We start from the raw sequence: 14225 nt of genomic DNA on the forward strand, positions 1-14225 counted from the left end.
TCTCCCTTCATGCCCACAGAAGTTTTTTTCTCACTGAGGGAGATTGTTTTCCATGTATTCCCGTCTTTAGTTTAAACCACCCTAGCCTCGTATTGTATACCTTCTACCGTTGATATAACCATTTGTAAAGAACTCTACTAACCTGGTGGTTCTTGTTTACATTTCATGAAACCGTAATACCTAAATAAATAACTAAGTAAATACCCGTGGCGGCCACCACTAAAAAAAAGGGTGGTCAGTGGAGGGAGCGTAGGGGGAGAGCGCGTGGGGGGAACAGGTTTATAATAACAATGAAAAAAAGTACCTAATTCCGCTAGCCGCCTCATGCGTCACATCTCTCCTGCTGGCCTCTTCCTTGGTCCCAGCAGCCCCTGAGACAGACTCCCAGCCAACCCCTGTGCTGCAGAGCAGCAAGGGGATTGGCCTGAGTATGCAGGAAAGACAATCTGCTCCTGCCAGGGAACTGTGGGCCTGGAGAAACTTAAGTGCGCATGTGTGTTTTGGTCGGCCTGAGACGGCTGGTCAAACACACATGAGCACTTAGGCAGTGCACATGCACTCCTCTTCCCCTCTCCCATGCCCCGCCCCTCCATGCACAAGCTGGCTCAGAGCACGCAAACAAAAATAAAACAATGCTAGACCATTTATTCTATTTTTCGTTTGCTGGCTCTGCGCCAGGCAGTGGGGGGACGCTCCTCTGCCATTGCTGAGGAGCCACAACTGGTAAATAAATGAACTGTTCACTGTCATGTATTGCGGTCTTCTTCATTAACTGCATAGTGTGCCTCATTCACTGATAAGATCTTCATTATGTTCACTTGTAATGGGCCACCCAAGTTACCAGTATCCCTATATTTGGTAACGCTAGAGGGTTGGGTTTAGGAGGGGGGAGCAGTGGTGAAAATCCAGCCCATTTATTGGGCAACTCATGTGGGCCTTAATCAGTGATGACTGCCCTCTCTGTGCTGCTCACTGCTTGTTTCACTGCTCATTGCCTGGCTCATTTCTTATTCTCCCCACCCCCATTCAGTGCTTTCTCCTATTCACTATTCAGCCTGCTTCCCTCACCCCTCATACAATGCATAATTCACTGTCAGCCTGTTTCATGATAATCATCAGGGGAAACATCGGTTACATTGCGGTGTTCACACCGCAATATGATGTAATCAAAAGGATGATGGATACTTCAAGTTAGATTATTCAAGTTACTTCACAGCACAATACCTTTACAATACCTTTACAATGCAGGCATTTCAACGCAAGTCATTACAATGACTTGCACTGGATGGCGCTCTAAGCTAAGAAATAGTATGATTTACTATTCCATCACCTTCCCTACTGTAACGTAGGCTGGAGTTGGAATAGTAAATCATACTATTCCTAAATCCAGCGCTCTCCTGCACAAGTCGCTGTAACGAATCTCAACTCTGCAGCGGTGCCAACCTTCACTGCCTTTGAGGTAACTTCAAAGAGACTCGCTACAGTTCTTTCACAGTCTCATCATTTCAAACTGAGGAATTTTTCATATTCCATTCAACGAAGCCATAGTTGTTGCTAATTTATCTTACACAACTAACAACCATTGGCAAAGGCAATAGCTCTGACTTCTTGTAGGTGTAATGTTTCTTGTATTATATCTATATATCTGTATTGAATGACAGAAGCAGCAAAATATCAGTCGGGTGGCACACTGTGCTAAGAGCAGACTTTTACCTGGTGTACTGTTAAGCCACGCCCTTAATTACATCAGCCACGCCCCTTTGAGAGGACCCCAGGGGCCTCATTTATGAAAAGTGACGCATCGCTGCGTGAAAACAGCGATGCGTCACTTTTCACTGCGCACTCCTTGCGACACCAATGATGCGTCATATTTAATGTATGGCGCATCATGTCGCAAGGACTTACAAATACGTCAGTATTTCTGACGCATCTGTAAGCGCAAAAGTGACGCATTGCTGGAGTGTGTCACAAAAGTGACGCATCTCCAGCAATGCGTCCTTTCACATGGGGAAAGCCCCATGTGAAAGGGCTTGCGTCAGTCTTACGCCTGCTGTGAGGCAGGCGCAAGATTTTGACGCAACAGCATCCTAAAAGTGACGCAGTGAAATCTCATAGATTTCACTGCGTCACTATTACGAGGCTTTTTGCAGGGGAACGCCCCCTCTGCATACATTATACCTGACGCAGGTATAATGTGGCGCAGGGGTTTAAAAAGTGACGCATCTACCTAGATGCGTCACTTTTTAAATATGGCGCAACAAGGCGCATGTTTTACGCCGCAGATGCGTCACAAAAAGTGACGCATCCGCAGCGCAAAACTGACGCAAGGCCTCATAAATAAGGGCCCTAGTTTTTTAAATACACGTAAAGCACTGATGATGAGGGCAACTGTGTAGGGCACTGTAAACGGTCTCCAGGCGCTGTAAATCCTGCCTCCTCCAACTAACTGAGGAGTAACCAGGAGATTGAGCTCAGCCAAGGAGAAAAGTGCTGAGAGAACATGAACCTAGGAAAATACATTTCTGGTGTAAGACACTGATTGACACAGTTAATTCTGTTGTGTGTGGCAATGGATGACTAGTTAACCACGATGGACCCGGCTAGCGATGTTTTAGCATTCATCTTGTCAGGGAAAGTTTCTTTCACTGTTTCAGTAAACATGTGAGCCATTGTGCTCGTAAATAGATTCGATTTTCGCGGTGTGTCTTGGTTTTTCCTACAAATTGATTCACTGACGTCAAGCACGATTCAGTCTCTGACACCAGGGGACAGTTTCACTCTCTGGCAGGTGAAAAATGCTCACAGTTCCGATGTATTTATTACAGCGATGACAGTTTCACGACAAGCAGAGAAAAGTTGAGCCTGGCATAGTGGTCGAAGTGGGCGAGATCTGAGGGGCTCGACTTGCCCGTGTTTTTTTTAAATTCAAGAACAACAGTTGTCCTACTTTTTGTGAAAAGGCAACCTAAATTCGTGGTTCAACTGAAGTGTAAGACAGGGTGTCTAGTGCCTGTGTAACCGAGGGAGGGGCAGACACCTAAACAAACGCTCTTGCCAGGGTGCCTGCTGCCTGAAAGAAATGTAAATGCACACAACTAGTCACTCTACAAATGTAAAGAAATGGTTCTTGGGAGCCGGGATTGGCTTTAGTTAATGGAATCACTTGAAGCTTCTTGATAAAACAGATATATTTTTTTGTGGAATTGCAAAGGAGGTATCAGCTGAACTGTGAACTGGGTGCTTTTAAAGGACAGCTATACAAAAAATTACATTATGTACAGTTTGGGATGTACTAAAATCTATATTTTGGAAGCTCTTTTTTTATCTTTAACCTTTTTGCATATTTTGCAGCAGCCTATCTTTTACTTTAAAATAATAACTTACATATTCACAGTGCTTTCTGTCACAGACTTGGAGCTCACAGCACTAAACGTACGCAAGGCACTATTCTCCATTGCACCAACCAGGATTTAATTTTGTGGCTCTATTGCAGACGTGCCAATATACCCGATTCCGGTGGAAGACTCCGGATTTTCCAGCCAAAAGTGGCGTTAAAATGAATTCCATTCTCCCGAGTTTTCTTTCAAAACTTCCCACTTCCCTGTCCTAAAATGTTGGCATGTATGCTATGGTTACAGACACAGACCTCTGCAGTGCATTAATTGAGGTTTCGTAATGTACATAGTGCGTTTCCCACTGATTAAAGTAACTTGCATGTATTATTTTAAATGTACTTACCTACCTGAAGTTGAAAGACCGAGAAAAGTTATAAAACATGTTGTCTGTTCAGCCACGCCTTTGACCATCCGCCACACTCACTGCCTCTATTTGCATAAGAGCTCTCATGCTTTTTATTTCGTCACTTCCACCACTGGCCCAGCAGATGGCACCAGAGAGCTCGCATTTACCTGAAAAGACCTAAATGAATCTGCCGTCAGGACTCCGAACCATTCAACCAACCTTTTGTGCTTGTGCTTGTGCAGGGACGCCGGAGCTGGCGAGGACGGGGACTGGAGGACCATACAAATGGCTCGGAGCAACACCCGCCGCGTCTGGTGCGTCGCCATCATTGGAGCCGTGGCCTGTTTCCTTCTGGGCGTCCTCATCGGTAAGTTAACAACTTCGCTGCTGTTTGCGTTTTCTTTATCCGCCGAATTGTAAAACTGCATCCCAAAAACGTGTCAGGTTTCGGAGAAGACTGAACGGGTGCACGATTATGCTTTGGGAAATGTTAATACACCCTCTGGTTGGAATATTTTAGATGTCACTATCGTATCGAAGTGCTCGTTGCACAGATGCTCTCGTCCTGCATCCCACCGCCGCAGGTGCGTTGTGTGTTCTTGCGCACACTGGCTGCACCTGTTCGATCGCTGCATTGAGGCCTCGCTCTCTGACAGCACAGGCGTCTAAAGCAAGCAGTTTATCTCCTGAATGGTTTTTAAACCGATCTTCAGCTGCAGGACTAGAACTAGGAGTTAAAACTCTATTGAAACAGGTCCCAATGTGTTCCCAAACCGGTTTCGGGCATTGGCTTTGGTACAGAATTACTTTGAATGCTGGGATTTTGTGAGGCGTTGAAAGAGAACTGGAAGTCCTAGAATTACGGTGCTGCTGGCGAGCACACTAGGAAATGGCTACAGGTGTAGGGTTGCAAAGAGAGAGAAGTGAGAAAACTATAATACATCCAATCTTTGAACCAGAGCACACCGTGTGAGGCAAACGCGAATCAACCCTTTTTAGGATTCCCTCTGGAATCGTTCAGCAGAGCAAAGGTTCCCTTTTTTTCCTTTTCTCATTTCCATCTTGTTCTTTATTTCCCTTCTTCTTTGTTCTTTCTAACCTCCTTTCCATTCTTCTTTCTTTCCTTCTCTGCATTTTGTTTATTCCATCTTTCCACACTCTCTTTCTATTTGTTCTTACTAATTTTTCTTTGCATCTTTTATTCTCTCACTTTGTCGTATCTTATTTGGTTCTATTGCCAACCCTTAGCCGCCACCCCACACCTGTTTGATAGCATATTCTTTCTCGCTGTTTTATTTATTTGCTCTGTCTTATGACCTACGAGTCATAGATCAAAGTTACGGCTTTCCTGATCCCTCCATCGGCACCCCCTGAAGCTGGTTTAGCTGGCGCCTCTCTACTGCGTTGAGTTACAAGATGACTTCACGGTGAGCCAGTCTTAGTTTTTAATTTGACAAGTGTGCGAGCTGTAGAACTGGTTCACTTTAGATGCCTGAAATGAAGAAACACACCTGAAATCAATCATTTGTAAAAGAAAAGCCCAGGCATGGATCATTAGATTCTTGGTGGCATGGGGTCATCACTTTCTGACTATGTGCAGGTTTTGCCCTTGACATGCTACTTGTCAGATGCGAGTAGCCGATGAGTTAATCAGTTCTTGTTTACATTCGTGTGTAAGTAAGCCACGATTTCATGTGACTCAGCCTTTCATATTTATGGGAAGTGTTGGACCCGGGCCTTTATGGCTGGTTCACCCCTGAACTTTTTGCTTTTGATGGCGACCTGGTGTTCATGATTTCTGGCTTGGCGCACTTTTTCCCTGGGCCCCAGAGTGAAAGTGCGTGCGTGTAGTATGGCTGGCCTGCCCTCCCATAGGAATGCATGGGGAATGTGTGTGTCCCTGGTAGTTCCTGATGCGTGGGGAGTGCAGGCTCGAGTTTGGTATGTGTAAAATCGTGAGAGTGAATGCTGCAAGATGGTGTCTGCGGCATGTGTGTGTCTAGTTGGGAAGTGCTACTTCTGGACATTGAGATATGTGTGCAGTAAGGGTGCTGGAGCGTGATTGGCTGGAGCTGGCTGGCATGCCAGGCTCCAGGAAGTCTGGATGGGTCTGCCCGGTGGTGAGTGGGAGATTAGCATGAGTGATGTGTGGGAGGAGTGTACCTGTGTCCTGGATGGGCTGGGTTTTCCCCACACAATGCTGGCTCCGCCCCCCTGTGGTGTGTCTAACGACCCTAGCCTCCCCAGTGAATGAAATGGGTGGTTGGGCCATCAAGAGTGCTCCAGAACCAGCTGCGACTGGTTTTCCCCCCACCCTGCACATTGTGACAAAGGATTTCAGTGTATAAAAATGGGGCTGTGTCCCCACTGAAATTGTTCTCTTCTAGGATCTTGAGGGGGCTGCTGATGCTGCTGGGGCCAGGAGGAACCGCCACTTGGACTGACTCCCTGCCTGGAGGGCCAGTGAGCTGGCCCCTGGCCCAGCCTTGCCCCCCTGCCTACCTAAGGACCTTTGCCGGAACTCTGCCCTGCTGAGGGCAGCTGGGAGCGCTGTGCTTGTGTTCCCAGCGCCTGGGAGCGCTTTGGACTTTCCCTAGTGCCTGGAAGCGCTTCGTTTGCCTTTGGCGCTTGAGAGCGCTTTATTGAGGGTCCTAGCGCTGGGGAGCGCTGTTGTGCACAGCCGGTGCCCACCCGGCATTTGGCCGCCTGATCTGCCGATTCGCGGCGAGTAACGAGTGCCACCTCGCTTTATTCTTAAATCGAAGGCCGGTGCCACCCGGCATTGCCCCGTGGAGTTTTCATTGATTGAAACCGGTGCCCACCCGGCATTGCCCGTGATCACCGCCGCAGCCGAGGGGGAGTGAAAGCTGTTGCCGGGCCGCCGCGCTGCCTGCAGCGACCCGGAAGTCCCGCCTCCTGACCCCCAGGGCCGCGCTGCCATTGGCGGCCCCGGCGGAAGTCAGGCGGAGGGAGAGAAGACAAGGCCAGGCGGGAGGCGAGAGGAGCAGCCGGCTCTGTCCTCGAGGCTCCCCGAGTGAAGGAGAGCCTCGCGCCGGCCGCCGAGGAGACGCCTCCAGCCCCAGAGACCCGGTGAGTGCCTGGAGAGGGAGAGGGGCGTCGGGACACATTGCCGGTGTCCGCCCCTCCCCCGTAGCGCGATCTTGCGCGCATTACTGTGTGAAGCCCGAGGGCTTCATGGGGCATTTCGTCTTGATCCCGAGTCCCCCGTGAGGGACTCCAACGACGGCCGCATTTGTTTAGAGCCCAAGAAAGGCTCTTGGGCGCCCACATCGAGTGAGAGCCCTGAGAGAGGCTCTGGGGGCATTTTCCTTGATTTAGAGCGCTGGAGCTCTATTTGCCTATTTGCTTTGTGAGCCCCTGAGAGGCTCCTTGCCCAGTCAGTTGTCCTGAGCCCCCGAGGCTCCAACGTTCGCACCCTTGGTATTTCCAACTGTCCAGCACTTAGTGGACAGTTGCTACGTTTAGGCTGGGTGTACTTTTGGCTTATTACAGCCTGCCCTGACATTGGGACACAGGGACTGCCACAGGTTGTGGCTCATGTGAAGTTTTGCGCAATTGCTTGTGCTCGCACCGCTGAATGTGTTCTGAAGCATCATGTGTCTTTCCTTGCATACACCGCTGAATGTAGGTACTGCATCATGTGTTGTCTTGTGCTCGCACCTCTGAATGTGTTTGGATCCATCATGTGTCTTCCTTCCCTACACCGCTGAATGTTAATGCATCATGTGTAATGTTCCTATGCTCTAACCCTAGATGTTGGTGATTCCTAGGTGGTTGCTTTTCTCCTAGTACAGGTGTTGCTAGTTGAGGTCTTTTGTTCCCTGCGCAATAGTTTCCTAAGGTGGTTAGGGTTGCGTAGGAGGTTCTTATGCTTTACCAGTAATTACTGGTTGTATACTAATTTGTGCTACATGTTCTAAAAGTATTCTATGTGCTAATTACTATTCCTAAGAAGTGATGATTCCTGACAGTGGTCCAGGTGGCCCTGTCTTGTAAATATCCCCCTTGTAAATTCTGCCCGTGCCTGTTGGCACAGTGTAACAATATGTATGTTTTATCTAATGTGTTTTTGATATAATACAAAGGCTATTTTTATATAACCTTGTGTGGAGTCTCCTTTGTGGTGGGCCTTGGGTGTTGTTGCTGGGTGCGCGCGCAAACACTTAACCTACATAGCCTCCAGGTTTAGCCTTGACTGCTCACGCCACGTTACCTAGAGGGCGAGAGAGGGGTTATCTTGGTGTGTGACTCCCTTGCCCTGACACTTAGAAATGGCGATCCCTGACTGACCTCGACGCGAGTCTTGGCCGGCCAGGGTCCCGTTTCTAACATTGGTGGCAGCGGTGGGATCCGGATTTGTGTTTGCGTTGTACTGCAGTGGCAACAGGCCACACTACAAAGCTCTGCATTTTAGATAATTACATGTTGGGGATTATTGTCCTTTGAAGTTCTAGTATTTCTTTTTCCAAAGAGTGTCCAGTACATTTGTCCCCTGCCCTGCTCCCAGAGTTTGGTACCTGTGTCACGTGTGGTCAGGTTGAGAAATCAGGGGTGGTAAAAACTGCCTTACCGGTCCGAGGGGAGGGTGTGCGTGGATGAATGGTGTGTTGGCTGGACAGATTAGTATGAGTTCTCTTTAGTAGGGAGCTTGCTGAAATACTTTTGAACCGTGTGCTCTTGCTTCAGCTCTGACAGTTAAGTCCCCTGTGTTGCACGTGTCTGTGAGCATCCTGTCAAGATGGAATCTCCTTTTAACCTTTGTAGCCTGTTTAAGTACAGTATGCATGAGTTGGTACGGTTATGTAAGGAGAGAGACATCCCAGTGAGTGAGTCAGACACCCAGTCCAAGCTTAGGGATAACATGATCCTGTGGCAGAAGAGTGACTGGGAGCGTGAGCACAGTGAGAGGGAGAGGGCCTGGACCGCACACCATGAGGGTGGTGGGTCTGAGGGGAGCCCTGAAGAGTCTGATGTGGAGAGTGAGTTTGACAGTGAATGGGCGCCAGCAGAGAGCGAGTACCCCCTAGATAGGGAGTCCCTTGCTGGGTCCAGTGTCAGATGTAGCACCCCATCCCTTTCCCTGTCCCCAGAGGAGTGGGTGGATAGGAGAGAAGAGAGGGAGCACCAGTTGGCCATGGAGAAACTCAGGTTAGAGCATGCCAGAGAGATGGCGCAGCTGGGTGTGAATGAGAGGACTGCAGAGGCTGAGAGGGCCTTGGCCAGGGAGAAGATAGCCCTAGAGGGTAGGTTATCCCCTGACCGCAGTCATAGTTTTCTGGATTCCCCAGGGAGGGTTGGATCCAGTGGTGGCAGCAAGAGAGAGTTTGGTGCGGGAAGTGCCATGCCCCGTTTCCAAAGAGTAGTACCTTGTTCCCGAGAGGACACATACAGGTTGAAGTTCAGGAGCAGTAGGAGACTGCCTCACCAGGATTGGGCGGATTATGTGGATGATTGTCATGATGCCCTGCTTGATTGGTTAGAGGTTCATGGGGAACCTGATTTTGATGGACTACTCAACCTTGTTATCAGAGAGCAGTTGCTCAATTGTTTTGTGCCAGAGTTGCGCAAACACCTGTCAAGAGGTGACTACGTGTGTCCTTGGGACATTGCAAAGGAAGCAGACCGCTGGGAAGGTGCCAGTGGTTCTGACACGTCATGGGTGAGTGAACCCGAGAGTAGTGGGTTAGGTATCTTCCAGACCAGTGTGGTGGAAGAGGCTCAGAGTAGCCCAGCTAGGTCCCAGTGTAGCGAGAGGGGTGAAGGGGCTCACGTCTTGTCTCCGTGGAGTAAGAGTGAGTGGGGGACTGAGTGTTCCCAGGTGCCCGAAACCCAGTCTCAGAACCTGGATGGTTTCTTGAGGGAACACCAGGTTAGGGATCTAGGCTGTCCTGTTAGACCCCTTGAGGGTGATCCCCTAGTGTCTAGAGAACCTGGAGTATCTTTAAATAGTGTTCCAGTGGTTCTAGTGTCCGGCAGTGCCACTCCAGCTGGGGGGGCACGGAAGTCCGAAGTGAGGAGTGATTGGGGGAGTTCCCCAGTGGGAGAACCAGTCGGTCAGGGACTACCCAGTTGGGCGAAGTTCCCGGTAAGTGACCATGGTGACACCACTTCTGTTCTGGGGGATCTTCCCGCACTGTCAGGTGGACAGGGGACGGGAGATCTGCGCCAGACAGACAGTCACACAGCACATGAGTCATGTGTTAGCCTCAGGGGGATGGTGAGTGAGTCCCCAGAAGTCCTGGAGTGCCAGGCAATTATCCCACCTAGAGGTTTAGACCGAAGGTTGGGAGGCCAGGTTCAGGATCGGCCTGACCTGAAGGGTGGGACTTCTGTAACCAGAGTCCTAGCCAGTGCTTCTTCCAGGGGTACCTCTCCAGTTGGGAGGGTGCAGAACTCTGGAAGGGGGTGCAGAGGGTGGGAGAGCCCACCTCTGACCCCGGTGCAGCCTGAGGGGTTAAACCCTGGGTTGGAATGGCGTTCTAGGTGTACCCCTCGCATGAGGTGGAGGAACCCTAGACGAAGAGGTAGGGGGAGGAGAGCCTTCCCTGAGACTCCTGGTCCGCCTGAGGTTGTAGACCCTAGGCTGGAGAACCAGTGGCAGTCTAGTCCTGTCTTGCAGACAGGGAGAGTGGAAAATGGACACTATGTGCCAGGGGTTACTACCCCCCGCTCTGTGAGTAGGCAGGAACCAGTGGCACCTGGGTGGCCCAGGGCCTGGTCCTGGCCGCGGACAGCTGTGGAGTACCAGTGGGGTAGCCCAGTTGTTCCAGATGGTGGTTTGAGAAGGAATCCCAGGGGTTCACAGTGGCGTGGAACAGGACGGTGTCCCGGCAGTGGCGGGCCCGTGTCCTTGTTCTTTCGCCCAAAGCAGGGAAGCCCATCACGGTGGTGATCGGTCTACCCTGCGTTTTGGCTGGAAGGGGGTTGTGTTGGACCCGGGCCTTTATGGCTGGTTCACCCCTGAACTTTTTGCTTTTGATGGCGACCTGGTGTTCATGATTTCTGGCTTGGCGCACTTTTTCCCTGGGCCCCAGAGTGAAAGTGCGTGCGTGTAGTATGGCTGGCCTGCCCTCCCATAGGAATGCATGGGGAATGTGTGTGTCCCTGGTAGTTCCTGATGCGTGGGGAGTGCAGGCTCGAGTTTGGTATGTGTAAACTCGTGAGAGTGAATGCTGCAAGATGGTGTCTGCGGCATGTGTGTGTCTAGTTGGGAAGTGCTACTTCTGGACATTGAGATATGTGTGCAGTAAGGGTGCTGGAGCGTGATTGGCTGGAGCTGGCTGGCATGCCAGGCTCCAGGAAGTCTGGATGGGTCTGCCCGGTGGTGAGTGGGAGATTAGCATGAGTGATGTGTGGGAGGAGTGTACCTGTGTCCTGGATGGGCTGGGTTTTCCCCACACAATGCTGGCTCCGCCCCCCTGTGGTGTGTCTAACGACCCTAGCCTCCCCAGTGAATGAAATGGGTGGTTGGGCCATCAAGAGTGCTCCAGAACCAGCTGCGACTGGTTTTCCCTCCACCCTGCACATTGTGACAAAGGATTTCAGTGTATAAAAATGGGGCTGTGTCCCCACTGAAATTGTTCTCTTCTAGGATCTTGAGGGGGCTGCTGATGCTGCTGGGGCCAGGAGGAACCACCACTTGGACTGCCTCCCTGCCTGGAGGGCCAGTGAGCTGGCCCCTGGCCCAGCCTTGCCCCCCTGCCTACCTAAGGACCTTTGCCGGAACTCTGCCCTGCTGAGGGCAGCTGGGAGCGCTGTGCTTGTGTTCCCAGCGCCTGGGAGCGCTTTGGACTTTCCCTAGTGCCTGGAAGCGCTTCGTTTGCCTTTGGCGCTTGAGAGCGCTTTATTGAGGGTCCTAGCGCTGGGGAGCGCTGTTGTGCACAGCCGGTGCCCACCCGGCATTTGGCCGCCTGATCTGCCGATTCGCGGCGAGTAACGAGTGCCACCTCGCTTTATTCTTAAATCGAAGGCCGGTGCCACCCGGCATTGCCCCGTGGAGTTTTCATTGATTGAAACCGGTGCCCACCCGGCATTGCCCGTGATCACCGCCGCAGCCGAGGGGGAGTGAAAGCTGTTGCCGGGCCGCCGCGCTGCCTGCAGCGACCCGGAAGTCCCGCCTCCTGACCCCCAGGGCCGCGCTGCCATTGGCGGCCCCGGCGGAAGTCAGGCGGAGGGAGAGAAGACAAGGCCAGGCGGGAGGCGAGAGGAGCAGCCGGCTCTGTCCTCGAGGCTCCCCGAGTGAAGGAGAGCCTCGCGCCGGCCGCCGAGGAGACGCCTCCAGCCCCAGAGACCCGGTGAGTGCCTGGAGAGGGAGAGGGGCGTCGGGACACATTGCCGGTGTCCGCCCCTCCCCCGTAGCGCGATCTTGCGCGCATTACTGTGTGAAGCCCGAGGGCTTCAGGGGGCATTTCGTCTTGATCCCGAGTCCCCCGTGAGGGACTCCAACGACGGCCGCATTTGTTTAGAGCCCAAGAAAGGCTCTTGGGCGCCCACATCGAGTGAGAGCCCTGAGAGAGGCTCTGGGGGCATTTTCCTTGATTTAGAGCGCTGGAGCTCTATTTGCCTATTTGCTTTGTGAGCCCCTGAGAGGCTCCTTGCCCAGTCAGTTGTCCTGAGCCCCCGAGGCTCCAACGTTCGCACCCTTGGTATTTCCAACTGTCCAGCACTTAGTGGACAGTTGCTACGTTTAGGCTGGGTGTACTTTTGGCTTATTACAGCCTGCCCTGACATTGGGACACAGGGACTGCCACAGGTTGTGGCTCATGTGAAGTTTTGCGCAATTGCTTGTGCTCGCACCGCTGAATGTGTTCTGAAGCATCATGTGTCTTTCCTTGCATACACCGCTGAATGTAGGTACTGCATCATGTGTTGTCTTGTGCTCGCACCTCTGAATGTGTTTGGATCCATCATGTGTCTTCCTTCCCTACACCGCTGAATGTTAATGCATCATGTGTAATGTTCCTATGCTCTACCCCTAGATGTTGGTGATTCCTAGGTGGTTGCTTTTCTCCTAGTACAGGTGTTGCTAGTTGAGGTCTTTTGTTCCCTGCGCAATAGTTTCCTAAGGTGGTTAGGGTTGCGTAGGAGGTTCTTATGCTTTACCAGTAATTACTGGTTGTATACTAATTTGTGCTACATGTTCTAAAAGTATTCTATGTGCTAATTACTATTCCTAAGAAGTGATGATTCCTGACAGTGGTCCAGGTGGCCCTGTCTTGTAAATATCCCCCTTGTAAATTCTGCCCGTGCCTGTTGGCACAGTGTAACAATATGTATGTTTTATCTAATGTGTTTTTGATATAATACAAAGGCTATTTTTTTATATAACCTTGTGTGGAGTCTCCTTTGTGGTGGGCCTTGGGTGTTGTTGCTGGGTGCGCGCGCAAACACTTAACCTACATAGCCTCCAGGTTTAGCCTTGACTACTCGCGCCACGTTACCTAGAGGGCGAGAGAGGGGTTATCTTGGTGTGTGACTCCCTTGCCCTGACACTTAGAAATGGCGATCCCTGACTGACCTCGACGCGAGTCTTGGCCGGCCAGGGTCCCGTTTCTAACAGGAAGTATAACGAGATTACTTTAATTTGGGAGTATAGTAACATCTTATCGAAGTAAAGGATAGCACACCTATTAGTGTTACATCTATTTTATAGTCCATTCTTTTAAACCACAGTTTTGTCCGGCGTGCTCACTGCTTGACATGCCAAGCCCACATTGCATGTGACGAACATAGTATATCAAAATTGTGGGGCTACTTTTTAACCCCACTCCACTGGAGTGGGGTTAAAAAGTAGCCCCACAATTTTGATATAGTATAGTAACATCTGCCATTTACAGCGACTGCATATTTCTGCTTGAGACCGTGATATATAAGAAGCAAGCAATGTTTGTAGCTGTTTTCTTCAATGCTGACATGCGGTCTTCTTGTCTGTAACAATGTTTTTAGGATTTGAGTTTCTGCTGACAGTGGTTCAGCTTCGTTGTTTGAGAGCAAGGGGTATTTTGTAGGTGTTTAGTTTTGACATTGTATTGTATTATGTGGATTGATGTTCATTCCACTTTACACCCCTCAGCAGCTGCTGAAAGCTCCTAGGAAGACAGGTAGCACATACTCAGTGCTTGGTTGGAAGAAAATGTAATTGTATTGTGTCCGGCCTGTGTTGGAGTCAATTTGGTGTCACATGATGAACAGTATTGTGTTCTTATGCTGACATCTGTCACTGTGCCTAAGCTAGTAGTGAAGTAAGGGATAGAATGCACACGCTTTATATTAACTGATATATGGGCCCTTATTACACAAGCCGCACACTTTCCTTATTTGCGCCATGGTGCACCTTTAAATAGGTGCAACGTGCATAAACAGGAAAAGTGAGCCCTATTAACCCCTTCGCCGCAGGGCTAATTCCCCCGTGGTGCGGGAGGAAAGGGGAGCCGCGCACAGGGCCGCGGTGCTCGTGACGAGGC

The 14225-nt window shown here is 50.6% G+C and overlaps 1 protein-coding gene across 1 annotated transcript in view; it reads left to right on the forward strand.

The window, feature by feature from the left end:
- LOC147696877 (N-acetylated-alpha-linked acidic dipeptidase 2-like) overlaps positions 1 to 14225 on the forward strand; it is a 699908-nt gene that overhangs the window by 130083 nt on the left and 555600 nt on the right. Inside the window, exon 3 of the mRNA XM_086933985.1 lies at positions 3984 to 4108. Within this exon, the coding sequence (XP_086790111.1) occupies positions 3984 to 4108 (125 nt within the window). The remainder of the gene's footprint in view (positions 1 to 3983; positions 4109 to 14225) is intronic.

Source organism: Lissotriton vulgaris, chromosome 8 (genome assembly GCF_964263255.1).
Source record: "Lissotriton vulgaris chromosome 8, aLisVul1.2, whole genome shotgun sequence".
NCBI lineage: Eukaryota > Metazoa > Chordata > Amphibia > Caudata > Salamandridae > Lissotriton > Lissotriton vulgaris.